The sequence below is a fragment of the Tympanuchus pallidicinctus genome, unplaced genomic scaffold (assembly GCF_026119805.1).
Source record: "Tympanuchus pallidicinctus isolate F22 unplaced genomic scaffold, pur_lepc_1.0 scaffold1, whole genome shotgun sequence".
Taxonomy (NCBI): Eukaryota; Metazoa; Chordata; class Aves; order Galliformes; family Phasianidae; genus Tympanuchus; species Tympanuchus pallidicinctus.
In genome coordinates this window covers 78,865,853-78,893,080 of record NW_026294618.1, presented here as the reverse complement: position 1 = coordinate 78,893,080, position 27,228 = coordinate 78,865,853, and the positions used below count along the sequence as shown (strand labels likewise).

At 51.7% G+C, this 27,228-nt stretch overlaps 4 protein-coding genes across 13 annotated transcripts in view; 2 read left to right on the top strand and 2 right to left on the bottom strand.

Moving 5' to 3' along the window:
* Positions 1-86: 86 nt before the first annotated feature.
* On the bottom strand, positions 87-9,000 carry POLR1C (RNA polymerase I and III subunit C). 3 transcript variants are annotated; one of them, XM_052699649.1, is made up of 9 exons: positions 8,901-9,000; positions 3,156-3,227; positions 2,964-3,071; positions 2,707-2,839; positions 2,027-2,146; positions 1,654-1,806; positions 1,369-1,518; positions 734-850; positions 87-400 (listed from the first exon to the last, which is right to left on the bottom strand). In XM_052699649.1, the coding sequence occupies exons 3-9, from the start codon at positions 3,018-3,020 to the stop codon at positions 282-284; spliced, it is 849 nt and encodes a 282-aa protein (XP_052555609.1). In that variant the 5' UTR covers positions 3,021-3,071; positions 3,156-3,227; positions 8,901-9,000; the 3' UTR covers positions 87-281. The 3 variants fall into 3 exon arrangements, with proteins under 3 accessions (XP_052555609.1, XP_052555590.1, XP_052555599.1); XM_052699630.1 differs by lacking the exon at positions 8,901-9,000 and adding an exon at positions 3,301-3,438; XM_052699639.1 differs by lacking the exon at positions 8,901-9,000 and adding an exon at positions 3,301-3,438 and having other exon boundaries at positions 396-514.
* YIPF3 (Yip1 domain family member 3) lies at positions 3,471-8,419 on the top strand. The gene is made up of 9 exons (XM_052699662.1): positions 3,471-3,612; positions 3,691-3,897; positions 3,972-4,078; positions 4,336-4,381; positions 4,982-5,074; positions 5,421-5,552; positions 6,042-6,155; positions 6,592-6,715; positions 7,926-8,419. Exons 1-9 carry the CDS (start codon positions 3,547-3,549, stop codon positions 8,045-8,047), a joined length of 1,011 nt encoding a protein of 336 aa, XP_052555622.1. The 5' UTR covers positions 3,471-3,546; the 3' UTR covers positions 8,048-8,419.
* Positions 9,001-13,094: 4,094 nt separating the features above from the next.
* Positions 13,095-18,969, top strand: LRRC73 (leucine rich repeat containing 73). Its single transcript, XM_052675852.1, has 6 exons — positions 13,095-13,457; positions 13,885-14,045; positions 14,839-14,961; positions 16,029-16,129; positions 16,720-16,903; positions 18,507-18,969. Exons 1-6 carry the CDS (start codon positions 13,186-13,188, stop codon positions 18,575-18,577), a joined length of 912 nt encoding a protein of 303 aa, XP_052531812.1. The 5' UTR covers positions 13,095-13,185; the 3' UTR covers positions 18,578-18,969.
* Positions 18,970-20,877: 1,908 nt separating this feature from the next.
* TJAP1 (tight junction associated protein 1) overlaps positions 20,878-27,228 on the bottom strand; it is a 38,472-nt gene continuing 32,121 nt past the window's right edge. For all 8 annotated transcript variants that reach the window (XM_052675792.1, XM_052675801.1, XM_052675818.1 and 5 more), the window contains 2 exons: positions 26,577-26,660; positions 20,878-24,918 (listed from right to left, as the gene is read on the bottom strand). In XM_052675792.1, the coding sequence (XP_052531752.1) occupies positions 23,602-24,918; positions 26,577-26,660 (1,401 nt within the window). In that variant the 3' untranslated portion in view covers positions 20,878-23,601. The remainder of the gene's footprint in view (positions 24,919-26,576; positions 26,661-27,228) is intronic.

Here is a 27,228-nt window from a genome sequence, read left to right as displayed (position 1 = left end):
AAATACTACTCGGCTTCAGAACTGCTGCCACTTTTTTTTGTATGCTACAGTCTCACAATTGTTAACTGCACAGAAGCAGACAGAGGTAAAAGAAAGCTTTTATTTCAGTGCATCTCCTCACTGAGGCTCGTCACACATAAAACAAGTTGAAAGAGATGGTCCCAGGGCTCTTAACAAATCCATCTCAAAACTTATGCCTAGGGCAGAAGAACCACTCCTGCAGGCCAGAGTAGGAAGCCCGAAACAGCAGCACAGGGTTGTGCTTCTTGGCTACAGCCTGCTCACTCCATAGGCACCGTGTCCAGTTCATTCAGGAAACGCTGACACTTTCCCATCAGTATCTTGATGGCTTCAGTCACCAGCACATCTGGAGGCAAGATACCTGTCGACTCCACTGAAACTGCACAGAGATACAAGTCAGCACGGCCACTGCGCAGCTTCAGCCTGCAGCTGGCTCCAGCATTTGCCCCTCATCTTCCCTTGTGCTGTACTTCTGCAAGCCAGACCTTTGCAGCTGGAAGAAATAAGCCATCAAGAAGCACGAACACATCCTACCCCGAAGCTGCACAAAACCACAATCTCAATGGGTCCCCACAGGAATACAAACATAAGAAGACCAACGATGCCAGGGAGAAGTGGGAAACTGAGACCAAAGTACACATTCTGGCCAGCCCCTGCTTGTTTGCACAAAGCAGAATAGGGCTCTCTGTTCTACAGAAAATGGGCCACTTACAGATGTAATGATTTCGCACTCTTGCTAGGCGCACAAGGTTTTTCAGACCCTCGTGTCGGAAGACTTCCCTGCTGAATGTGTCCAACCGTGCATTGGCTACTCTTGCCACCTTTTTTCCTAAAAGGAGAAAACAAAACAAGATGGGCAGCGGCAGCAGATGGGTACCTTGGGGTCACAAAAGCCTCAAACGGGAGAGGCATCAAAGCCACATATAGAAGAATTAGCATGTTCCTAACACAAAACTCCAGCCTGGCAGAATTCATTTTCTTGAACAGTTCCAAGCCAAACACAGCTTGTATGTACTCCTGGGCAGGACACAAGTCCTCTCCATGCTCAGCTGCTACAAAGAACAAGCTTGCTACCCAGACAACTAAAGAGTACCATGGGGCTCTACAGACAGGCATGACACACCTAAGCATTTCAGAGACATCTCAGTTCATCACTGAAAACATCTGTGTGGGACAGCCGCTCAGCCAATACAACCAGGCTCAAAATAGCACAAACTGTTGCTGATCAGCAAGACAACATCACAGTGTGGTTTTTTTTCCCTACATGGTTTGGCTCTCTATTGTCTCTACTCAGACTCTGCTAACACTTGTTAGGAACAAGGCACTTTACAGCTGGGAAGAAAGCACCTTTGATGTTCTGGATCTCGATGACACCAGGGGAAAAGCACTTCTGTAACGTCTCAGCTGCCTCATCCTCAATAGGCTGCAGGAGAGTAATGTCAGGAAGCAGTCGATAACTAGCTGTGGCCACAGGAGAAAACTTGGCATGATCTTTACCTGTACAAAGAGTTAAGAATTAAGGGTGAGAGCAGGCCTCAGGGTCAAGCCCGTTCTCCACTGTTTCCTGTCACACAGCTGTGCTCAAGTGCAAGCACCAGCACACCTGCTCCCAAGCCCAGACCCAGCACTCACCTATGCCCTTGACACAATGCATAAGCACATCTATTTCCTGGCCAGGTCGCAGCAGTGCTATGAGGATGTCATCATGGACAGGTCGGAAGTCAGCATCTGGAAAGAGGTCTGTCTGATTCCCCAAGGGCACCCATGTCATGTGCTTACTGTACACTGCCAAGAGAAGGCACAAACATCAGCCAGCTGCTGCCTCAGAAAATAGGTTGCTGACCTGTATGAGACTGGGGATGGCAAAAGTAAGCTCTGTATACTGTGAGGGAATTGGCTGTCTCTGCTCACAAGGCTAAATCCCAAGAGAGAGAAAGAAAAAAGTGAACAAGAGAAAAAACAAAAAGCTGCACCTACTTTTAGGACAAGCAGAAAGAGCTCTCACCTTTGTGATTGAAATACAGTTCATTTGGGTCTGATGATTCCTTGGCTGCCTGAGGATTCCGGCTGCATTTTATTTTCAGCTGGAACTGCAGAGTATCAATTTCCGTCCCCTCTTCGTCTCCTAGAAAGGGCAAAACAGTATCTTTATGGAATTGCACTTCTGCTCTGTTGAAGCATATCCAGAGATGGGCCACAAAAATGATCCAAGGGATGGAACATTTCTCCTATGAGGATGGACTGAAAGAGCTGGGGCTGTTCAGCCTGGAGAAGAGAAAGCTGCAATGAGACCTGGAAGCGGCCTTTCAGTACCTAAAGAAGGCATACAATAAAGAAAGGGACAGACTTTACAGCAGGATCTGCTGTGATAGTACAAGAGAAAATGGGCTAAACCTTATAGAAGGTAGATTTGCTTTAGATATAAAGTGAGAACGGTGAAAGTGAGGATGGTGAGGCAACTGAAACAGGTTGCCCAAAGATACAGTGGATGCCCTGTCCTTGGAGACTTTCAAAGCAAGGCTGGACAGCACTCTGAGCGCCTGATCTAGCTGTAGGTGTCTCTGTTCACTGCAGGAGACTTGGACCAGATGGTCTTCAGGGGTCCCTTCATGCTCCTATGGCGTGACCCTGGATCCTCATTATGGGCTCCACCCTCACCACCGCTGCTTAACCCAAGACCCTCACCTTGGTTCCTGTACTCAAAGAGTCGAGGGTCGGCCCGGATGGGAATAAGGCCCAGGCGGTGCGCCAGGATCTCATCCTGCACGATGGACGTGTTGTTGTACACGAACACTTTTTCCACAGCCATCGTTGGCACCTCAGGGAGACAAGAGACCAAGGCGCTAAGATGCCTACCACAGTACCCACATACGGACCACCCACCCGCACCGGCCCCGTTCTCGCCACTCCTTCCCCCAGGAGCCGCCCCAGCCCCGCGGTACCTCGGCGAGCAGGATGCGGCGGAAGGCGTTGGCGATGGCCGCGTCGATTCCCACCATGTCGAACTCCAGCAGGCCGTCCTCCTCCCTCACCACGTCCACGCGGAACGCCTGCACGGGCCCCGCGCCGCGTCACACCAGAACCGACCACGGGGCTCCGCCGCCGCCGCCGCCGCCGCCGCCGCCCTCACTCACCTCCTCGAAGCGCCGCGGGTCCCACGCGTCGTCGTAGCCGGGATAGTTGCCGGGGAAATCGGTGGTGTGGACCTGCGGGAGGCGCAGCCCGTGAGGGAGCGGGGGACGAGGCGGGAGCCGCCCCGCAGCCCGCCGCCCTACGCACGTTGCGGACGCCGAACTCGCCCAGCACCACGCGCTCCCGCATCTCGTCCGTGCTCCGCTTGGCCGCCATCGCCGCCGGAAGCGGGAAGTTCGGCCCCGCCCAGGCGCGGCAGCGCCGCGCCGCCGCACACAAGATGGAGGCGCCACTCGCACGCTCTCTCGCGAGATCCGGCACGGCGCCCGAGGAACCGTCACGTCCGCGTCCCCCTCCTTCCTCCGAGCTCGGCGGCTCGCAGGGCCGGGCATTATGTCCGCGCCGGGCGGCGGCAGGAACGGCCCCGCCGAGTGGGGCGGCTTTGAGGACAACGTGCAGGTGGGGCCGTCCCGCGCGGGCGCCGTGGCGGGGAGAGCGGGGCCCGAGCGGGCGCTGACGCTCTGTGCCCCGGAGCAGGGCGGCGGCTCCGCCGTCATCGACATGGAGAACATGGATGACACGTCGGGTTCCAGCTTCGAGGACATGGGCGAGATGCACCAGCGCATGAAGGAGGAGGAGGAAGAGGAGGCGGAGGGCGAGGCGGGGGCCGGCGGGGAGGAGGACGGCGAATTCCTGGGCATGAAGGGGCTGCAGGGGCAGCTGGGGCGGCAGGTGGCCGACCAGGTGAGTGTGCTCCCGCCCCGCCACCGCCCCCGCCGTCCCCGGCCCTGCCGCTGCACGCGCCCTTCTCTCCGCAGATGTGGCAGGTGGGGAAGAGGCAGGCCTCCAAGGCCTTCAGCCTCTACGCCAACATCGACATCCTACGACCCTACTTCGACGTGGAGCCCGTCCAAGTGCGCACCAGGTGGGCAGGGAACACGCGGGGCTGGAACTGGCTGGCTGGCTGGCCCCCACAGGAGTGGGTTTGTGAATCCTTCCCAGCAAAGCTATAGCCCCCCACGGCACGGTTGCCTTTACTTAGTTCATGTAACCCTTTAAAAACGCTCTCTGTCCCCCACGAGTCACAGCAGGAAGCGTTGGCGGTGGGTGTACGGGATCTGTTGCTTTTTGAAGCATCTTATTAACTCTCCTGATGCCATTCCCTGATTTGCTGTAATGCAGATTGCTGGAGTCCATGGTTCCCGTGAAGATGATCAATTTCCCACAGGTGAGTTCTCTCTCCCATGGCCTGAGTGACTGTTCAGCAGAGATCCTTCAAATTTAATTAGTTTGTGTTATTAAGGATCCAAGTTTGTTAGATATTCACCTCCCTCAAAATATTGGTAAATCCTTTCCTACAGTTGTTCCAAACCCCATTCTCACAGAACTGTAATCATAGAATATCCCAAGTTGGAAGGGACTCACCAGGCTCACCAAGCCCAACTCTTGGCTCCACAAAGCACCACCCAAAAATCAGACCATATGGCTGAGGCCATTGTCTGGATGCTTCTTCAACTCCAACAAGCTCGCTGCTGTGACCACTGCCCTGCGGAGCCTGTGCCAGCACTGCCTTTAACGCTGCTACCCTTCTGCTACTTTTAACGCTGGTACAGTTCTAGAACTCTAGACTTCACCCATTTCTGCATCCTGTTTAACACCACTCTGACTCACCACACAGCCTATTCAGTGTGGCTTCTGTCAGCAGTGGCCTTGCTGATGCTCCTCAGGTGATAAAACTCTCTTGAGATGCTCATTATGCCATTCAGGGTGGAGAGCCTGGAAGACACGAGCACAAACCAAACCTTCCCATCTCTCTCTTTACATGTAGAAGATCGCAGGTGAGCTTTATGGACCCCTCATGCTGGTCTTCACACTGGTGGCCATCCTTTTGCATGGGATGAAGACCTCGGACACTATCATTGTACGGCAAGTCTCAGTGATTAATTTGCGATTTGACCGGGTTTGGGATAGCCGTAATGACACTGCAGAGGGAGAGGAAACCTCTTCCATATCACAACAGCATCCTGATAAAAAGCAGATTTGATCTGAAGAAGCACCTTTTGGTTTAGAGAGGGGAGGAAAGTTGCATCAGAAAGTCCTGATGTTCTGTTGCTGGGAGAGTTGGGGTGTAGATCATGGGGCAACCTGCCTGCTGTTAAGCTAGCTATGTGATTATGTTAGGAAAGCTCTGGGTACTCTCTGCAGTGGAACTTAGGTGCTGGCAGGCCTTTCTCTGAGTTCTCTTCAAACTGCTGCTGTCTCCACAGAGGGAAGGCACACTGATGGGCACAGCCATTGGCACCTGCTTTGGTTACTGGTTGGGCGTCTCCTCTTTCATCTATTTCCTGGCATATCTGTGCAATGCCCAAATTACGATGGTGCAGATGCTGTCGCTGTTGGTATGTACGGATGGGGCTGCCCCAGGATGGATGCTGGCTGTAGGGTGTTCCAGAGGGAGGGTGACCTGTGAGCTTTTCCTAGAAACATCTTTGTAAATTAGTGGTCCCAGATGACCATAATCCTGTTGCATCGGGACAACTTGGAAATCCAAGAAGCTCTTTGGACCTGACGTGTCCCAGAGATGGCACAAAGCATCTGTTTCTGCTTGCAAGGTTCCCACTTAGGGAGATTTCCATTTTTCTGGGATCAGAAGCTTTTTCCTTCTGTTTCCTAGATTGCTGCAATCTCTGACAATCATGTGAATCCTTCAGACAGATTGGCTGGATGTGAGCTGCTGTTAAAACTGTAGAGCTGTTTGAGTTCTAGCTGGGAGCATGTGGTTTGTGAAGTACTGCCTTGCTAAAACGTTGCAAATGTAGGCTGCTCATTGCTCAACGACCCTTTGTGTGCAGGTGACAACTGTAACATGGATGTTTTTGTTTTGTCAGGGCTATGGCCTTTTTGGACACTGCATCACTCTGCTTGTCACCTATAATATCCACTTCCATTCCCTCTTTTATATTTTCTGGTTAGTCGTTGGTGGACTTTCTACACTTCGAATGGTAAGTGACAGGCAGTGCAGAGAGGAGGAAAGTGTTTCTTACTTTCTGTTCCTTGGGCTAGGCAAGTGATTCCACAGCTGGGTAAGGTGCTTAAAGAACAGCCTGATGCTTCTGGGTCATATGGCTACTAGTGTGTGGCCTGGCTGACTGTCCTCACCCATTCTGACAGGTGCAATAAGCCTGCTGTCTTATGTCCCCTGCTGCTCCAGAGAAACTTGCCTGAGCCTCCTGAACACTTGGTGAAACTGGGCAAGATTCGTCTACCCAAAACAAAGTCAGATTACTCAGAATTTCTTGGTGCCACCTGTGAGAAAGGCTCTGAGTGGTGTTTCTACCAGCTCTCACTATTTAAACCATCCTCCTGTGTGCTCCTGAATGCAGTGCCAGAGGCTGATGTTGCAGTTATCCAGTCTCTTAGTCTCCACTTCTCTCCTAGGTGGCTGTGTTGGTGTCACGCACGGTGGGGCATACCCAGCGGCTCATCCTCTGTGGAACTCTTGCTGCTCTGCATATGCTTTTCCTGCTCTATCTGCACTTTGCTTATCACAAGGTGGTAGAAGGTAAGCAAGGGAAACACGATGGCCGTGCCTCTTAGATGTAGGGGAGGAGGAGGTGGTGCTTTTTCCTTTCTCAGAGAGAAAGGATGGGCAGTTTAGAACTGACCTAAGGGCATCTGGGCCAGTTCCATGCCCAAGAGTGACTAGCACTACCACTGTTAGCAGGAGATGTCAAAATAGGTCAGCATGTTAATGTGGGGTAGTCTGTGTGTGCAGTACTAGTACTTAAGACAAACTGCAAGCAGGCTTCATCTTTCCCCACAATTGTTAAAGCAGTGACTACTTTTTTTTATTGTCCAGTCCCTTCCTGAACCTTGCTAAAATCAGGCTGCTTTACTCTGATGAGGAAATATGTCATTAAAGTCTTTCCTTCTCTACCTAACACCTTTATTATCTTGAGTTGTACAGCACAGCAAAAGCTGCATCCTCTGCAGTCAGTACTTTCTACCAGGCTATACAGATTCAGTGGTCTTTGTGTTTTGTTGTTTTTCTTTTAACAAACTATTAGTCTCCTTTAAAAAAAAAAATTGAAATTGCATAATTTTGGCATAGCATCACAAGTCCTTTTAGAGCTAAACACTGTTCTTTCCTGGCTCCCTATTTGTGGCCAAGGTTCTCAGCCCTAATATGCAACGTCTCAGCAAATGATATATGGGAGAATATACTCCAAGCAATTTTCTTCAAGAATCTCCAGGACTGATTATCAGTCTTGAGAGGGTAACTGACAGGAAGTGCCACCAGCATGTGCACTTCCTTCCCAAATACTGCATTGCAGTGATAAAAATTCCATATCACACTTCCAACTGCAATTCCTGATATAAGCCTTGCAGGTATATCTTAAAATGAAAGCAAACAGTTGGTCTAAGAGGAGGTTATGTGCTGGAGTGAAGCAGAAATGATCTGTCAGGCTGCTTTGGCAGAGGAGAGTTCCTAGCCGTCTTTGCTCAGGTCAAATGACAAGGGGCTGGATTTAGCACCCTCAGAGAGAAAAGATCTGCACTGCCCTGCCCCAAGGATAAACTCTGATCTGCGTGCTGTGGTCTCCAGATGGAGGTGTTTATTGCTGCTTATTCTTGAGGGGCAAGACGTCTCCTCCCATTGCCTCCAAGTCCTGGGTTCTGCCATTCAATGCCAGACAGAAAAACAAGAAGAAACACACTACCTGCTTCTGAACTAATTCTTGCCACTCTCCTCTTCCTCCTGTTTCCTGCAGGTATCCTGGACACACTGGAAGGACCCAACATGCCACCCTTTCAGAGAGTTGCCAGAGACATTCCAGTTGTTTCCAATGCTGTATTAAATACAACAGCCAAAGCCAATGCATTGACCCTGTAATTGCACAGTCTCGGACTTGCTTCCTTCACTAGTTTCAGGGCTGCATAGGGCTGTAGTAGCCTGCTGCCTCTTAGGAAAGGAACGGAACAACAGAGATAAGAGTTTTGTTTTGCCTTCCTGGACCTGTCCTTTGGGTTGCAGTTCTGCACAGCTGTGTGGACAGCACCTCCATGACTCAGGAGGACGACGCTCTTCCACCCACCCAGATGTGGGCTGTCTTGAGTAGTGTGGCTCTACTGCCTGCATGTTTAGCTGGGATTTCCTAGCTCGGTTAGTACCTTACCCCTCTTTATGCTTGCTCATGTAACTCCAGGACTGTCTGCTCTGTTCCTGTCCTGAAGAGGGAAGAATTAAATTGATGTTGGTTTTGAATGGTATCCTATGTTTGAGCCTACTTATGTAATGGGAGAGTGTTGTGGGGTCCTTGTGCCGTGATTTATCTTGTCTAGACTGACAGCATAACTCTTTGCACTTTTGTGCTGTCATATTTCCAAGTGTTTCAGGATAGGTGACCTGTCTTGGGCAGCTTTTCCATAGCCCAAAAGGGACTTCAGCTACACTGCGGATTTTTAAGAAACATTATCATATTTAACCATATTCGTTTCCTTGTCATGTTCCAGATTGATCCCTCTCTTTCCATTTGGTCAAGTTGCTATCTCACCTCACTGGCCGTTCTCCTGTACGTCAGAAATATATATGTCCCTATGCTATCACACCTTCTTTCTGTTTGTTTTATCACCCTTCTGCTTGAGTTGCTCTGGGACAGCAGTTCTGACTGCAGTCAGCATCTCTGTGAGCAGGGAGGCTCCAGCAATGATAGGGAAGTAAGTAAAACAGCTCAGGCTAGACTTACCTGTGCTGCAGTAGCTCACAATTGAATAGTTCAGCTGTAGTCTTCCTTCGTTGGTCTAAGAGTGTTAAGATGTGGGCTGGTTTCTGGCTTTCAGTCTCCTTCCTGGAAGAAAGGAGCCACACCTAAGAAGCTGACAGAAAAATTAAGAAATCCTCTCTCAGTGTGGCTACAATCAGCACAAGGCAGGTAGCATGAAGAACTGCACTCCCCTTTGTTTTACTAGTGGGAGAGGATAGTACTGTTGAGATGAGATTCAAACTAAAGCCAAGGTGTGATGAAAAAGAGGAAAGTAGTGCCAGCTACTGCAGTCAGGCTGCTCATCACTTCAGTTACCACAATGTCACTGGACATGACTTGAGCATTTCAGTCACAGACCTCCTTTCTACTGTTGCTTATTCCTGAGTTCATCATTTGTTTCCCTTCCAAAAGCACGAAGTTAATCTGCTAACACATGCACAGTAGACCCATTTTCTGACTTTCGCCCCCAGCCCCTAATTTATTTTGGCTGAAGAACGCAAGAACAAGTTGCTTGGGAGCATCAGCTACACCATTTGGGCCAGCAATCTCCATGTTTCTTGAGCAATTAAGCCACTTTCAGCACCTAGCATTTCCATTATTTTCAAACTTACAAGAATTTGTAACTACAAGTCTGGCGTTCCCCTTCACTATAACTCTATGGGAGGTTAGTTTCTAGTTTTCTGACTGCCCATTTCTTGCCCTGGCAGCATAGAATGGGTCTGTTTTTCTCGGTGAAAACTTCTCAAGTGCAGGCAGGGGGAAAGGAAAGGAGAAAGAGATGACTGCCACTAGAAAAATTCCAGACAAGAAGAAAAACAGGGACAAAATAACACTGCTGATCTGTGGGCATCGAGACCTGTGCTCCCTTTCTATGCCCTGTCATTTAGCTAGGTCAGAACGACAAAGCTGCACCTGTGTTTTCACTCAAAGTACAGGAGAGCTACAAGAGAAGTCTTCATGCTCTCCCTGTGCAGCTTATGTGTCCTGTCTGCTAGGGACAGATGACAAGAGTAATGACAAACCACCCTCTCAGATGCTGTGGGACTTGCTCTGCTCCAGTTCCACAGAGGTCATCCTCTGTGCAGCAGCTGGAGCTTGAAACATTTTCTACTACCAGAACTTTGGTGCTCTGCTGAGACATTCAGACTTTCTCCTTTTACTGACGGAGGGGGACATGGTTTTGCAGAGAAATGCATGTGTGCTGCAGTTCCTTAGAGCAGGCTGAGCACACTGCCTTAGTCAGGTCCCTGTGGGAGGGCAGGTCAGTTTTACACAAGTCCTCTAGTTATCAGTGCAAGCCTTACATCCCCATCATGCCAGACTCTCTCCACCTTTAATGCCTTTGTTTCCTGCCATGGCTTTTGCAGGAAATCTAGAACAAGTTTCTCCCTCCTCCCCTGCAGCATACCTAAAGTAATTCCTCACACCTGTGGCTGCTGAGGAAGGGTAATGCTACAAGAACTGTGTAAGCCTTTTTAATTAAAGCTGAAATAAATATGAGGCTGTCACATTAGAAAGAGGAAGGTAAAACATCGATGCATTCTATGGTCTCCTCTCCTCTGCAGTACCTGGAGACCAACCCTTCTTACAGTCCATTGCACCTGGTGTAACCTTAGTTATGTTCTGGGTTACAGGTATTCTGTTTGTTCTCCCATTTGTCTTCCTCCTTATGTCTAGTCTCACTCTAGCTGCTCATCTCCTGCTGTTCTTCCCTATTTATATGTCAGCCGTTAGTGGCATCAGTCTAGGGGGTCAGCTCTCATCTTCCATGCCCCAGCAGGAAAACAATAAATCACCTTCCTCATTTCTGCTGGGTAACTGCACATGACCAGGAAGTAATACCTAGCTCTCGACAAAATACCGCTGCCAAGTTTGCCTCTGCAAAGCCCTCGGTGAGACTTAGCGAGACAAGCTTTGAACCACTTGCTCCTTTACCACTAATCCCAGTGTATATAAGCTTAAAGCAAGGTAGGATATTCGTCTTCCTGATGTACTCTTGCACCTGAGTGCAGGCACTGAAGATGCCATCACTAGGGCTTCAAAGCCAGGCTGATGCCCTAAGCAGTGCTTCCAGGCTGCTGCTGTCAACTGAAGTGGGACATGTCCCAGGGGCTCTCTTCCAAGTGCCTCTCTAATAACAGCCTGCTGAAGGAAGCATGGGTTAATTAGTGCGTGGAGGTGATTATCAAGTGAAACTAAGTGCAGTCTTCCACTCAACCTGTGCTGATCAGCAGCTGTTACTTAGATAGACCACTATGACATTCACCCTGTACCACCTGCAGCCCTGCAATATACAGGATTGACTTACTTGAACCATTTAATGGCTTCAGAGATCAGGAACTCCTTTTTTGAAAACTATCACCGGCTGGATACAGACAGCTGCTGTTCATATCCCAGAACAGATATACTGCCAGGTTGTGGTTCACTCCTGGTGCAGCCTGCAGATGCAATTCCAAGCCTGGGCACCCATGTGCAACAGGAAATGCAATATGCATGGTGATGCATATGTTTGGCTGCAGTCAAAGCCTTAGAGTTAACGTAAGAGTTGACATCAGAGACCCTTGGTCTCATCTAGGACATAACATGCAGCTAGTGGCTCAGGTGACTTGCTCCTCCATTTAACAGGAGAAAAACTGCTTAACAATCCCCTCCATATTCTGTTTTTCCACTCCTCTCTCATGGTATGGCTTGCAAGCAAAGCAGAGAAGCTTGGGTTTGTCCCTTAGTTACCCAGTGGACTGGAATTCACTTGAGTGCTGCCATATACAGCAGCCAGGCTTTCTCCTTAAGAGATTAGCTATGTACAGAAAGCTGTCTACTTATGTGGTTTAACCTAATTTCCACATCACTGGCTTCCTTTTTCAGCTCACTGGAGTTGAAACAACACAGGCCCTGCTTCATATTTCTCTCCAACTACAGCATTACAAGAAGGTGGAAAAGAGCAATTTCCTGATCCATATCAGAAAATTAAAAGGGCATCACAAACATCCCTTACATCTCTCATCAGGATGTGTGCTGCAGAGGTGAACAAACCTACAGCACTTCCTGAAGCCCTTCAGACTTTCCAGCTACCTCCTTGCACTGGCCAGGGGACACGACATGAGGCAGGTCTGCTCCCTTACCATGAGCCTGAGGCACGCTGCTGCCACCTGAGGACACGTCCATCCCCCCAGCCCCCTCCTTCCAGGCTGTACCCCAGCATACATCATTCCCTGCTGCAGAAAGAAAACCACTGAAAGGATGATAGATGCCCTCATTTCTTCTGCTTCTTCTGTGCACCCAGCTGTGGCCCAGAACCCTTCACATGCTGCCCTACTTCTATGAGAGGAAATCACATTAAATTAATCCGCCAGGAGCTCCTCACAACCCCACTGATACCACCTCTGCTGTGTGCAGGCTTCCATGCCCTCATGCCACGATGCAACCAGCTGTGGAAGATGGCACGTCACCATTTTTCCATAATTATTTTTGTTAGCTCAGCCCTAAGTTCCGACCCTGGGCCATCCACCCCACACGAGCTCATTCCAGCAGTAGCCAACAGAACTCCAACCCCTCCTTGTACCCAAGGGACAATAAGCAGCCTCGAACCCCATCCTCCACCACACTCTCCATACATACGATGTGCTATGAACCCACTCAGAAAACCCCTTGGCCCCGACCCGCCTGTCCCAGACACGGCTCACACTGACCTGCAGACCAAGACTGAGGATCAGCGGGTTTCAGCAGATAAAGCCAACGGACGGTTACTGCCCAGCCCGGGGCACACCATAGCCCAGCGACTTCGGCCCATTCTCGGGGACTTCGCCCGCACCCCCTCTTCTCAGTACCAGAGGACGGCAGACGCTCGTCGCGTGCCTCGAGTGGCGGCGGGGCACAAAATGGCGGCGTAACGGTGGGGCGGGACGGGCCGCTCTGCGTGGGGCGGGAGGAGGGAGGGGGCGGAGCGGCCCCGCAGGTGCGGGCGGGGCGGGAGCTACTGCCGGCCCCGGCTGGAGCGGCGGGTCGGCACGGCGCGTTCTCTCTCCGGCCCCGCTCCGGATCAGCCCACGCCGATGGCTCCCTCGGGCCCCGCCGCCCGCTGCGGGGAGCGGGGCGGCCCGGCGGCCGCCGGTAAGGCTGCGCGGTGACGCCCCCGGGGCCGCGGTGGGCCGGGCCGGCAGCGCCCGGTGGCGGCGGCGTTGGCGCTCGCCCCGGCCCGCAGCGCGCAGCGCGGCTCCCTCTCGGCGCCGCGGGCTAGGCGGGCTGCGGCTCCCCGAGCGGGCGGAAGATGCTGCCGGGGTCCATCCAGATCTCCGGGGAGACGCTGTCGGGCGCGGAGATCCGGGACATCTGCGAGAGCCTGCGGGAGAACTCGGTGCGGCTGCTGTCGCTGCGCGGCTGCCAGCTCTCGGAGCGCGACTTCGGGCACGTCTGCCGGGGGGTGGCCGAGTCCCGCTCCCTGGCGCAGCTCAACCTCAACCTGGGCATCGTCTCCAACATCAACCGCGTCAAGCAGCTGGCCGAGGCCCTGAAGACCAACCGCTCCGTCCAGTCCCTCTTGTGAGTAGCGGGGAAGCGGCGGGTGCCCGGCAGGGTCTGCCCAGCCTGATGGGGACAGAGGCTCCCGGCCAGCCCCGGCGCGAGGAGCAACGTCCTTGATGCTGCAGACGCCAATCCATTGCCCTTCACTGGGCCTGGGGACCTAATTCTGCTCTCATCTGGTTGGCGTGGTTTCGTTTGTCTCCCCAAACCTGGGTGGCCCTGGTGCTGGGAAGGACCTCCCTGAGCACTGCCAGCGTCCTCCACTGCCCTTCATCCCTGCTGGGAGAGGAGTGCCTCTGCAGCTGCCGGCTGAGCCCCTCTGCAGGGCCTTCCTAGCACATTTTCCCCATCTGACATTAGAATCATCCTCCTCTACTTCTCCCTCCTCCTCGGGTTAGCTTGCTCCTGGGCTTCCTCCATGGTGATTTCCCTTTTACCTCTGCAGTCTCCATGGGAGTCCCCTGACGGATGCAGGCTTGGCTCTCCTCAACCCTGCGCTCTCCATCCACCCCTCGCTGGTGGCTCTGGACCTGGGAGACTGCATGCTGGGTGATGAAGGCATCAACCTCATCTGTGGACTCCTGCCACCTGACGGGGCTAAGTCTGGTAAGCACGAGGGCTGTGGGCTGCATGGAAGCCAATGGAGCTTTACATAGAGCAAATGGACACAGCCAAAATCCTCAGCCCTGGGAGAGGCAGGCTCTGTAACTTGGGCTGAGGGACTTATTTTCCCAACTCATGTAAAGCAGAAAAACCAAGTGATAGAAGAGCAGTTCCCATGGGCTTTCTGCTATCATTTGTCCTGCAGGCAGCTTGTTGCTCAGGGACTAACAGGTTGCTTCTGGTTCATGACAGGAGCGCTTGATACTGGAGGAGGGAACAATTTGGATTTTTCATTTATTATTTTGCACTAGCCTGTCGATAATCACCACAGATAAATACATGGTGTGCTTCTCACCCCACTCTTGGCTTTACTGTCAGCACCCAGAAATTATCCCTGCAGATGGGTGCACACATGGAGTGTGTAGATGGTCAGAGCCTCAGTGCTAAGGCTCAGATCTTTACAGAGGATGATCTTTAGAGCTCTGAGGCCCCACTTAAAAGGGGAACTATCATATACCGGGTAAAACTACCTCTCTCCCTGGCATTCAGAGTCTTTTCCACAGACTTCTGCCTGCCCATGTTCACAGTGCCACTGATTCTATTATCTCAGTTTGTCACCACTCCTGGGTTTAGGCTGTCCCTGTGATCCTCGCTGACCTATCACCTCATGCCACCTACTCCAAACTCTTTAGTCTGTTGGAGTACAGGAGACACATCTCCTGGTTAGCTGAACTCATTTCATTCTGACTGCTCTGGTGACCCTCAGACTCTGGTTTGGCTTCTCTCTCCTCTCCAGGCCTCAAGGAGCTGACACTGAGTGCCAACCCAGGTGTCACGAGCAAAGGCTGGGGCCGCCTGGCCATTGCTGTGGCTCACAGCTCCCAGCTCCGAGTGCTGAACTTGGACTACAACCCCCTGGGTAAGCTGGGGACCAAGGGAAACTATGCTCCCACCTGTCTGTGTTTGTGCTATTTGCTTTGGTGGGTGGCTGGGAACCCAGCTGTTGATGGGCAGCAGAGTGTCACCAGCAGGACAGGGCAGCTTGTTGCACTGTCTTGCCTGGCCCCCAGCAGAGACCTCACCCTGATGGGTGCCCACAGCAGTAAGGAAGCCAGCCCTGCTGTCCAGTGTAATGTGGCCATGAGACCTGCTGAAGGCGCGGAAAGGAGGTAGTGGCCTGCCTGCATGTCATCATGTTTGACCTTTCACTTCTTCCCTGTACCTGAAGTCCTTGTACCAGGGCCCAACATCAGCATGGCAGAGGCCCTAAAAGCCCCCCTTGCTCCTCCCTTCTCTTTTCCATGGAGCAGGGGGAAGGAGGAGAGCCTGGCATGGGTTGCCATAGAAACCAACTCTCTCCAGCTCTACTGTGAGGTGGTGAGGAGGAGAACAGGCCATGCATCCCTAACCCAGGCATGGGCTGGGCACTTCCCACCTCACCAGACCCTGTCAGACCAGGTCATCCTCCAGAACAGCAAAGACCCCAGGGTGTTACCTTGTGTCAGCCTGGTTTTCCTCAGGAGAGGATGCGTCACAGTCCTGTGTCCCCAGGAAATTCCAAGAGAACACCCTGGTGTCTCTTTCCTTCACTGGCATTGATCTCTAATGCTCCCAATTCTGCTGCACCACCCCAGAAGTCTCCCCCCCTTTCCAACGTGACAGCCTATTAGCTGGCACAGGCCTCAGCCACACTCTAACTTTCCCTTAGGCTATTTCAGGTCCTTATTGGGAGTCCGAGATCCTTTTCAGGGAAGGTGAAAGGTCCTCGCAGCCTTGAGTAGGAAGGAGATGTGGGTAGATGCAGTTTCTTGGGGTATAAAATAAATTTCCCTCAGTTAACAACTTTTTTTTCCTGAGGTAGCCAAGACTTAGAAGTTGTCCAATGGCAGAAATCTGCAGAGGGTGTTTCCATGACAGCCTCACAAGAGCAGGGCTTGTATATGAGTGAAGGCAGGCACTGCTCACAGCCCTGGTTTGCTTCTATAGGTGACCAGGTAGCCGGGATGCTTGCTGTTGCTGTGGCCTCCAGTCGAACCCTTGAAGTTTTGGATTTGGAGGGAACAGGACTCACCAACCAATCAGCCCAGGCAAGGAAACCTGTTACTCTTACATCATCATTGCAGTCTAAAGGAAATAGGTCCTGACCATCTATATAGGGGCAGAATACCTTCTTCGCTTCCACCTAGAAATGTTGCTGCTGCTTTCCTGTCCTGTTGCATTCAGCCACAGGAGGAGCTCAGAAGCCACAGCTTCAGCCCTGGGGCTCTTTTGCCTCCTTCAAGTCAGCAGGGAAAAGTCACACAGCTCTATTTGGTGAATTTGTTGTGGAGGATCAGAGCTAAAGCACTGTGTACAGATGGGGGCAAGGCATGGTAGCATAGGCTTTCCCCTGAGAGATGGGATTTAGCTGGGTATGTGGGAGCTGGGTATGTGGAGGGTGTAGAGCAATCCCCTTCTCTTTGGACAGAGCAAGAAAGTCTAGGCTCAGCTCTTCCCACAGGAATATGGGAAGTCCTCAGGCTCTTAGAAAGTCTGGCAAAGGGAGGTCAAAGCCAAGGGACGATGGAGGTAGAAAGAGGAGGGCTGGAGTTTGCAGGGAGATGGTGCTGAAACTCTTGCTATTGAACCTAGCTGCTGTTTATGCTTCTTGTCAGCCTGCTTATCTCTCTCTGCTCAGACCTTGCTAGACATGGTAGAGAATTACCCCACGGCCCTACGGACACTCATCCTGTCAGAGAACAACATCAGTCCTGAGCTGCAGCAGCAGATCTCTGACCTGCTCTCAGAGGGTGAGGAAGAAGAGGAAACAGAAGCTCGTGAAGTCACAGCCAGGGAGAAGAACCCCTGGATCTGCCAGAACAGTAAGAGCTCTGGGGCCTGGCATGGTGGGGTTGGCAGAAAGGAATAGGTGTGCCTAGGGTATTTCCTAGTGCCACTTATCTCTCAGAATGGGATTGGTTAGTGGTATCTGTCCCTTACCCCTGTGAGCTGGAATCCAGACAGCCTCCATCTATGACCTTCACGTTTAATAGTGTTGGGCTGAGCCGTGCTTGGAAAAGGAACTTCCAAGGACAGTGCGGCTGCTGCAGAGAGTAGGAACAGCATCTCAAAGGCGTTTTTACTGATGCCGCAGGAATAAAAATCTTTGTGCACAGTCTCAAATCCAAGGGCAGGAACATTAAAATCTCAGGGGTCTTTGCCAGATATCCTAGCCAAAACTCATGTCATTCCTCACTGCTTCCAGAACTGGCACAGGATCCTGTCCCTGTGGCCTAAGCTTGTGAGAGTTTAGCCAGGTACCACAGCCTGTCTGTGCAGTGGCTTGTAATATAGGTATGTGAAGGAAACACCGATAGGCTGTTGTGTGTGTGTACACAGTATTGTATGTTATCATATCTGCATTATGATCCTGTTGGTTTGTTAGATTTTTTTCTTTTTTCCTTCTCCCCATTCTACTAGCGGATTAGCAGACAAGCACAACCACTCTCAGGACATCTGGTCCTTCAGTTGTTAGAGCCATAAATCTCCTTTGCTGGCAGCTCTGACCACTTTTGGGACCCAGTTTTTAGTAACAGATTCCCCACAGCAATTTTGAATGTGTAGGATCTGGATCCAAAGCATGCAGGCACTAAACATCTCCCCCGACACAACCAGGAAAAACAGTTTTTCTTGATGTTTGTGAAGTATTTTGGATGAGAAACTGGTACTCTATTGGTTTCTGACTTGGTGTGCATTGCCCATCCTTTTGCATCAGCGTCACTTGGCCTGGGAAGAGTTGCCAAACTCCTGGCTGGGGCTCCATACCACTGCAAGGCCAGAGAGCTGTCCTCACCTTCCTGGAGCCAGGTTGAGGAGGGCTGCACAAACCCTCTGTTCATGCAACACAGCAAATCAGGATTTCCAGACCTCTGCTGCCACAAAACGTTGGCTTGCCTGCTGACTTCCTGGGGAGGCTGTGCCACCACCCTAGGTGGGTTCAGTCTGTGGCTGCCTGCCAGCTCATCCCTGCTTGGACGCTGGCTTTAGAGCTGAAAAGATTCCATTCATCACATGCAGGTTTAAAGGGGAAGAGCTGACTAAACACACAGCTGGGTCAGCAAGACCAGTAACTGTATGTGTCAAGAAGGTGCAGGGGGCTTAGACAGATGTTCCTGACAGCCAAGTACCCCAGGTTGCTGGGACACAACAAATACAGGTGCTCACCCTGGTCTCTTGCAGCAGTCTTTACCTTCCTACCTTCTCCCTGCCCAGGTGTCTTACAACAGTGACCACCACCCCACCAACCCCAGCCCCGTTAGCTGCATGACCTGGGCAAGCTTAGCTCCTACTTAATCCCCGAATCCTCTCAGCACTTTGCTTCCATCCTGTAGGGCTGCAGTCCTTCATCCTCACTCTGGATCTGGAGAGCAGCTCCATGTCCTCCCGCAGCCCCAAAAGCTCACTGTTTTCTCCTTTTCACCACAGATCCCAGCTCCCAGATGGTCTTGATGACGTCAGGCCTCGGTGACAGCCTCTTAGCAGAAACAGAGATGTAGCTGGGCTACTCTGCCTGCTTCTGCCAAGGAAAGTGCTGCACGCATGGCACGCCGGGGTGCACACACCCACCAGCTCCTTGCCTCCAGTGAGCTGCACCCGGGGTCTCCTTACGCATTTCACGTCCTGTCGATGCTCCCTTGACTCTCTGAGTACTGGAGCCTGGTTTGAGTGAACCTCTACACATCCGTGTCGCCACACGCCCCGTCGGCTGCTTGTGATTGTCTGGTTGCTGCATGTGTTACTCACACTGCCCTGCCTCTCCCCATGCCTGGCCGCACCCTGCAGGACGCAGGCTGTATTTATTCAGATGTGTATAAGAGATGGTCTTTCTATTGCTTGTTCTGCTGTCACAATCAGAGTTTTATAAAGGTCACAGATGTGGCACTGCTCACAGCTGCCTCAGTCCTTCTGCTCCCGCTACATCGAGGTAATTACGCTGACAGAAATAGTGCTAAAAATGGGCATTTCGCTTTCCACATGTACAGGAGGGGGCATAGCACGAGCAGCAGGTGGCAGCACCGCCCAGGGCCGGGCTCTTTGCTCCCTGCGCAGCCCGAGCTCCCTGCTGCCCTGCCCCAGTGAGAACCAGCCTGCTGCAGATGCTACTCACAGCTCGCAGGACAGGGACAAGGGACAAAGAGGCACACTGCCACCAGGGGTGAGTTTCTGCTGAAGCTAGCTATCAGGCATGGGCTTCTGCACAAAAGTATGAGGTGCTGGCAGACTCCTTCACAAGTCAAACAAGCTCCAACAGCCCCTCATGGAATGCACAAGCTCCTCTGGAAGCACAAGATCTGGGACCACAGGTGCAAGAAAGTGGTTCCGCAAGGGTGAAGGATACTAGCTTTCACCTTCCCTTTGTTGCAAGGGAGCACAGCTCCCTTAGAGGAGATGCCTGCCTGGTCTTGCAGTGAGGTCCAGCATAGTCCTGTTCACTCTCCTCCAGGCCTTCATTTCTGTTGGAAGTGAGGGCTGGAGCCTGTCTACGGGGTACAGGCTGTGGTGAAGGCTCCAACTAGTGCTGGTATGACAGCTTGCAGCCATGCGTCCCCTGCACTTGCTGAAGTGTAGTAAGGAAGAAGATTGTGTTTCATGACTGGCATTAAGTTGGAAGATTTAATTGTGGCAGCAGCTGCTGCTCAAGGGAACATAGAATAAAATCATTAATTATGGAGTCACGGAAACAAGATGCTTCCTGTGTTACTCCATCCACCTACAACAGAAGGTGCCCAGGTCTCCCCCTGTTGCCGTGAAGATGGAGCTTAGGAAAGAGAGTATTACAAGAAGGCAGACACCTGTGTAACATGTGAGATGGAGATTTCATTAGAGCCCCCTGCAGCGCAGTTGCTCATGAAAACAAAACTCTTGGAAGTGTTGGTATCAGTAACCCACAGAAACTCTCACACAAAGAGGACTTCCGTGTTTGAGTATTTTCTGTCAACTCCAAACCACTTTCCCCACACAAAGAAAACAAAAACTGATAACATTCATACACTAGAATTATAAAATTCCTCCAGGATAACCTATCTTGGTTTCTGAAATGGTGAACTGGGTCTTACGTGGCTCCATGAGCTGGGGTTTCAAGGAAAATGCTAAGTACAAGAAGAAACTGCTATACCTCATCTTATCCAGATGAACATGTGAACTTCTCTAAGAAGACACAAACCAGGCAGATGCACAGCCAGCAAAATAATTGAAATGTGGCAGGCAGCTTTTCCTGGGTAACACTGGGCCTTGTTATAGCACCAGATCTCATCATAGGTTTTGGCAGACCACATCTCACTTTCACAGCCTTCAAAACAACATGAAAAATTACCTACATTATTTTTTAATGTTTCCCAAAGTTGCCTGGTTCAATAATCTGTTTTTTAATTTAAAAAAAAAAACAACCCACTGTTAGCTTTAGAGTCAAAAGTGACATGAAGACAGAGGGATCCTGGCCAACAGGCTCATTCTGAACTTCGAGCTGTCCATATTCACTCAGACCCAGAGAATAGTTTCCAGAGCATCTGCTCTGATGCAATTATAGAAGTAAAACACCACTCATCTCCTGTACCCCCCCTTGCCTGGGACTGTACCTGTTCTCTGATGCAGACAATTTGATCTGTACAAACATCTTGAAACAGACTGAGACAGGCAGAGAGGATGACCTGTGAATTCACAACTACTGGAAAACTTACAAGAGGCACATGCAGCTCAGCAAGATTGGCTCTGTACCATAAGAGGCTCTGCTACCTCACATTCTGATGGGTCTGGCCCAGGTCCCTACCCAGGTGAGAATGCTACAGCCATCACCTCCTACTTTTAAAATAGTTTATTTCTGGTCTTAAAATATACATCAGTTTGAAAATTTCAGAAAAAAAAAAAAAAGCAAAACAACAACAACAGAACACATTAGTTACAGATTAACAGTCTGGAGTTGGGACACTGAAAGTTGGGTCAGCTCAAGGCCCCAGAGCCAACACTGCTGGAGGAGAGCAGAGGACAGGCACTGTGCTGGCTGGGAGGAGGTTCTGCTCCTCCTTCAGCTGCCCGCTCCCCCTCACAGCCTGCCAGTGGCCTAATGCTATGAAACAACTGCATGTGAAGGCTGTGGGCACTCCTTTCCCACCCTTCTTTCCTCCATTGTGCTTTTAGCTTACTGAGACCAAAAGCACAGGGGAGCCCAGCTCTGCCCAGCACCATTCAGTTTCAGCAAGAGAATGGGTTTTGTCCCCTGACCAGCACACCAGGAGAGATGAGCCCTGAAGGGCAGTGCCTCCCAGCTGCAATGAGGCAGATGAGCTAACCCACATCAGTCAGCCTTCTCTGACAGGCTGTCCCACACGTACCACAGGTGTTCAGAGAGCCCCAGGAGTCCATTCCATAAGCATCCAACCCCAGGTGATGTCCACGAGCCACGGGATGGTGGCTGCTGCAGGTGAAAGCCCTCAGTACTGCTGCAGAAGAGCAGGAGAAATTCAGCAGCATAGTGGCAGGGGAGAGCAAATGCAAGGATCCCATCACAACTTTCAGGATAAGAAATAATGCCCTGCAAGCTAAAAGGAAGCTTCTGCTCTCAGCACCAGCCTGTTTGCACAGGAATTGAGTGAAATACTGTAGTAAAATACTGAGTCCCACCTCTACCTTGAGGTCGGCATTGAACTCCACAGCTGTTTGAGGTGGGACAGAAGGTAAATACATAGGCAGCAGCTCCAACTAGAGCACACCAAGCCCCACAGAGGCCTGCAACTACCTTTCACAGGCCCTGGAGCCTCCAGGCTGGAGCTGGGGCCCTGGCTGCCTCCAGCTGCAAGTGCAGCCCTCTGGTGAGATAGGGGTCTGGGAGGGGAGCAGGACCCTGGGGCAGCTGTTGGCTGCGTCTCTTGCTGTCAGCTCCCTCCTGGGCAGTGAGCTGCTCTCCTCCAACACAGCCAGCCAGTACAGAACTAATGGAGTAGGGCAAGAAGACAACACAAACACAACTCAAAAAACAGACAGCAGGCTAAGGACAGCCAGCTGGTGTGGGGGCAGCACAGCCCAGGAAGCAGGCCGGACCTTCACCTCACACCCCTAGGCTGGGGATGAAACATGGACAAGAGCACAGGACAAAATTAAAAATTGGACACCAGGCTTTGTTAGCCCTCAAAAAAAAATACCTACATCTACAGACCTCTCCCTTTCCCTCCCCCCAATAAGACACTGAGCACACAAGACCGTGAAGAAGAATCACGTAATACACACTACACTAGGAAAAACACACAGAGAGACCCTTGCTCAGGAGTGGAAGCACCAGAGCCAGCCTGGAGCCCCCAGAGGGGGGCACAAAGAGACTGGCAGACAGGTGCTACTGAGGCGTGAGGTAGTGCAGCCACAGGGAGCAGCTCCCTCACATCCCCACGGGCCATGGTACACAAAGCCCTGCCCAGAAAATCCTAGTAGCATCCTTCATGCCTCACTCCCCCGGGGGGCAAGATCTCGTTTTCCAAATTTGGAGGGATTTCTGCAGGCTGAAGGCCAGGATCAGAGGGAAGCGCAGCTCAGAGCTGAGCCACCCCTAACACACCCTTAACGCAAGGAACAGACTGGCTGCCAACCACTGCGTCTGTTTATGCAGGGTGGGGGAAAACAAACAAAAAAAAAAAACAAAACAAAAAACCAGTACACCCCAAAACCAAAGGCTTGGAAAGAAGAAAGAAGCCCACCCAAGAGCAAGGAGTCAGCACCATTCAAACAAAACAACAGCACAGAGAGCGGGGGAAGAGGTGTGAGGGAGGAGACGCACAAACATACCACATGGCCCAGAGGGCAATGCCCTGCCTGGGAAGGAACTGACCTTCCCCTCCCTCCTTCCCCAAGGCCTCTCAGCTGAATGTCACAGCACAGCCCCGGCCTGCATCTCGATTCAGTGCAGGCCAGGTGCTGAGCTGAGCAATGGGGAGCTACAGGCGCAGATTCTGAAGAACACAACCCAGGGGACTAGGGGAAAAAAACCAACAGGAAAATAAGAAACCAGCATCCTCGGCATACACCCCAGGGCCCAGATCCATCCCCTGGGAGAGTCCTCATGGCCCTTGGGGGCTCCCAGGGAATCAGACACCACCATCCAGGCACCCTGCCCTGTTGGCACGAGTTAAAAGGGAGCAGAGCAGCTGCAGGCACCAGTATGGGAGCAGCCGGGGCCTCAGGTACCTGAGTGGGAAGGGGAAAGGGAGGATGGGAGCGCAGAGAGGAGAGGCACCAGGTTGTGGGTACCAAGAACAAGGTCTGGTACAGGCACCAGTGTGAGGCTGTGAAGAGAGCTGTGAGCGTGCCAGGGCAGTGGGTGTGCTTCTGCACAACATGTGCTAGTACTGCAGGTCTGAGGTGCCAGGGAATGGGAACCCCAGCTCTTCCAGGTAGCGAAAGAGAATAAATAGAACATTTAAGAGCAGAGCCCAGAGCTCCTCCTAGGGTGGAGGGCACTGAGAGAGGTTTCTCCCTCAGAAGACAGATGGAGGCATCTCCCCCAGCTCCACGGCATGTGGCTGCTGCTTCCCCTGCCTCAGCTGAGAAGGTTGCCTTGCTCCTGGGCCTGCGTCAGACTGTCCTTGCGATGCAGATGGTGGACCCCCATTCTCTTGGGGCTGCGGTGCGGCCGACTGAAGGGAGGCTTGACCCTGCCTTCCCCACTTTCCTCTTGAGCTCCTCCTTGGTTACTCTCCTTGCTTCCCTGGAGCAACAACTCTCTCTCATCAGCTGGGCTCTCAGGTAAGCCAAGGTCCACATAGTCCTTGTGCTTTTCTGGGGGTGGACTTCCAGGCTCAGCAGTGCCTCCACCACTTCCCTGCAACAGCTTCTGGGCTTCATCCTGGGAGAAATCTGTACCATAGTCAGAAGAGAAATGGCTCCTGCGGGCTCTGGATTCAGTGCTGTCTGTGTCCACGCTTGAGTCCCGGCTCACAGTCCAGCTGCAGCTCTGGGCAGACTCCTCGCCATCCGAGTAGGCAGAGGCTGCCCTATCCAGCTCCTGCATGGAACGGCTGAACCTCTTCTGGAGCTCAGGGGCTGTGTCGCGGCTGAAGGCCGTACGGTTCATCAGCACCCGCTCTGAGGTGGGGGGTGCCTTGTCCACAAACATACGCTGCCAGTTAGCCAGCAGGTCCTCCTCAGAGCTGGCAGAGCTAGCGAAGGCGCTCGGGATCTGGGGAGGGCTGCTGAAGGGGCTGCTCTGGGAAGAGCCATGAGCCCTGGCTGCTTTGGGGGACTGCTGACAGGAACAGCTGGAGGCCGAGCGGCGTCCTTCTGAAGCAGGGCTGTTGGGAAGTGTCCGGTGCCTGTCGCAGCTCTCATCTTCACTCTGTACCAGGCTGAGGGAGATGGCCTGGCGTGTAGCATACGTACAGTTGGGCAGAGGACTGTTCTTTGGAATCCTTACCTTGTCCTCAGAGAACTCAATTACTTTCCGCCCAGGGTACATAGGATGGGGAGGTGAAGGTGTAGGGTATGGGCTTAGCTTCTCAAAGGCTGGCACATCCTCTTGCACGCTTTCCACACTACCCTGTGGCTTGCAGCCACCGTTCTGCTGCTTCCCAACTTCCCCTCCCTCCTTCTTCATCTGCCCTGCACTGCTGCAGGCATCAGGAGGGGCTCCACTCATGTCCACATGCACAAAGACATCCTCAGCCACAGGACAGGTGCCACTGCTAGACGTGGCTGAATTCAGTACCAGAGATTCTGGCTTCTCCAAAACCCTGGCAATGACTGAGGTGGGCACAACGTCAGATGGTGCCAAGGTGTGGGTTGCCTCTTGACCAGGGCCTGCAGACTCCTGAGTGCTGTGCAAATGCTTATTGACCATATCCTGCAGCTCATAGGGAAGCTAGGGAGAAGGAACAGAACATTAGAAGGGTACTGACACACAAGTCACTCTGTTTCAAAAAATCTGCCTTTTCCAGCCAACCTTAATCTTTAATCTTCATCTCAATACAAACGTTTATCTACCTTGCCTTGGGATAGGCATCTCTTTCCAAAAGAGAACCTGCCATATATGACAGACTAACAAGACTCTGTTCCTGTCATACCACTCATGTTCCTAGGCCATAGTTCACAGGCCCCTCTTGGAAAAAAAAAAACAAAACAAGAAATGATGTCACAGGCCATGCTTGTGAGCACAGAGACGAGGCCAGCCAGTGCATGCTGGGGAGAGGCCTATTGATCTGTGGAAAATCAGCTTGTGGTTGCTGAACTGAAGTGACTGCACATCCCCCAGCGCTCACATCTGCAGCGCTCCCCAAATGCAGTAATTAGAGCCTTGCTGCCTTGGCAGCCTGCCCACAGATCAGAATTGATGCCTTCCCTTGCTCCCATTGACTCCTCTCACATCATCCCATTTCGTCAACTCACTCTGTTTCAGAGAGGCAAACACAGGGCTTATTTATTACCGCAGCCTCAGGACCAAGGTCCAGCAGAGTTAAGCACTGCTCCTCATCCCGCAGATGAGTGCTACTGCTCTCCCCACTGTCCTGTCAAATGCACCAGCATGGAGAACAAAGCTCCACAAGCCACTCCATGGCACAGCAAGGTCCATCCTGTCACAGCCAGAAGGAAACTCCATCCAAAGCTGGGGGCACAGTGCATGCAAACAGCTGGCTGTGAAGCAGACTGCTTGCACAGTGGCTCAGTACCACTCCCCTCCAGTGGCAGCCATGTAGGACACAGCACTCTGGGGGGCAGAATTCAAAGCCCTGGGGAGTGGTGACAGCTGGGAGAGGGGTCAAGGTTACTCCAGCAGTAACTGATACACTGACCTCAAGAGTGCTAATTTGAGACACAATGGGGGAGGGGGACATGTTGGTCACCTGCTAAGTTACTAAAGATGAGCACATGGTTTTGCAGAAAGGAACATAAGAAGGTCTGAAGGCTAAAGGCACAGAGAGAGAGCTGGGTTAAACGCCTGAAAAATATTCCCAATCAAATGAGTGATGCTACCAACGTGAAAGGCCTAACCTCCACCTTTATTTACCCCAAGGGCAGGATGAGCTCTCACAAGCAGGAGTATATGTTGGTACCAATATCTACCATTCAAGAAACCCAAAAGTCATTCTGAATGTTGCCCCCAAAACTTTTCATAAGAGCAAGAAGTGAAGTAGGGACAACAGACTGCTGCTTGACTCCATCACACAGCACAGCCCTTGCATGTGGCCAGGTAAGAAACAAAAGAGGAGAGAGCAGGGTAAGAGAGAAATCTGTCCTTTAGCCAGCTCCCATCAGGCACCCAGCAGGCTATCAAATTCAAGGTTATTGTGCTTTTTATAACAGCTCTTGGCTGCACTGTGAAATGGAGCTGGTGTGAAAGAGGAGCTGGCAGAGGCTCTGCACTGGCTTCTTGGTGGGACTAGGAACAGGAGCCCCCCATACCTCTGCCTGTGGCTGACGGATGAGAGGCCAAAAGAGAAAAGCTGCAGAGAAAGCTGGAAAAAGAAAGACAGGTGGAAACCATGGGACCTTCTTCCCCACCTCAGTGGGACTGTTACTCACATCAGCAAATTTGTGGTTCCTGAAGTGGGACTTATTACACTTGAGCAGCTGTACCGCCAGGTTACAGTCCTGTCGATAGCGTTCCTGACAAGAAAAAAAAAAAAGGCACAGGCATGCAACAGTGTCAGACTGATCTCTTACCTGAAATGACACCTCCTCACCAGCTTCAAACAGAAGGTGGAATATCATGAACTTCTTCTGAGTGCGCCTGCCTTTCCCTCATCTCCACACCTCGTGTACTTCTTACAACTCAGCCATGTCCCTTTCAACTCTTGTTCCAGGCCTATATTCACTCCATATATCAAACTCCTATTCTTTTGTGAAACTGATCTCCAAAAGTCCCACCAGATTTTTGCTAACCCATCTTGGAGCTCTCAGACATGCCTGCAGACACTGCGCACTGCCAGGCATCTTGCAAACAGACTGGAGTGAACTGAGAGCAGTTAATAGAAACACGCCCCAAATCCAGGAACTTCTACATTAATTGTGTGGAAAAGACAATAGTTCCCTCCCACTTCTAAACTAAATAACCACTTGGTTACTACAGCCTGGGCACAGGTCAAACCTTACGATTAAATGCTAGAAAAGTAAACATATCAAATTTGAAGATCAGGTCTTTCTTGCTCAACCCCTCAAGCCCTTTTCTATTTGC

Excerpts from the sequence above, each read along its gene's own strand:
- LRRC73 (XM_052675852.1), top strand. The coding sequence starts at position 13,186 with ATGCTGCCGGGGTCCATCCAGATCTCCGGGGAGACGCTGTCGGGCGCG. Across the intron at positions 14,046-14,838 it reads ACCTGACGGGGCTAAGTCTG|GCCTCAAGGAGCTGACACTG; the intron begins GTAAGCACGAGG and ends TCTCCTCTCCAG. Across the intron at positions 16,130-16,719 it reads TCACCAACCAATCAGCCCAG|ACCTTGCTAGACATGGTAGA; the intron begins GCAAGGAAACCT and ends CTCTCTGCTCAG.
- YIPF3 (XM_052699662.1), top strand. The coding sequence starts at position 3,547 with ATGTCCGCGCCGGGCGGCGGCAGGAACGGCCCCGCCGAGTGGGGCGGC. Across the intron at positions 3,898-3,971 it reads GGCGGCAGGTGGCCGACCAG|ATGTGGCAGGTGGGGAAGAG; the intron begins GTGAGTGTGCTC and ends TTCTCTCCGCAG. Across the intron at positions 5,553-6,041 it reads TGCAGATGCTGTCGCTGTTG|GGCTATGGCCTTTTTGGACA; the intron begins GTATGTACGGAT and ends TTGTTTTGTCAG.
- POLR1C (XM_052699630.1), bottom strand. The coding sequence starts at position 3,369 with ATGGCGGCCAAGCGGAGCACGGACGAGATGCGGGAGCGCGTGGTGCTG. Across the intron at positions 1,807-2,026 it reads ACTGTATTTCAATCACAAAG|TGTACAGTAAGCACATGACA; the intron begins GTGAGAGCTCTT and ends TTCTCTTGGCAG. Across the intron at positions 401-733 it reads AGTGCGAAATCATTACATCT|TTTCAGTGGAGTCGACAGGT; the intron begins GTAAGTGGCCCA and ends ATCTCTGTGCAG.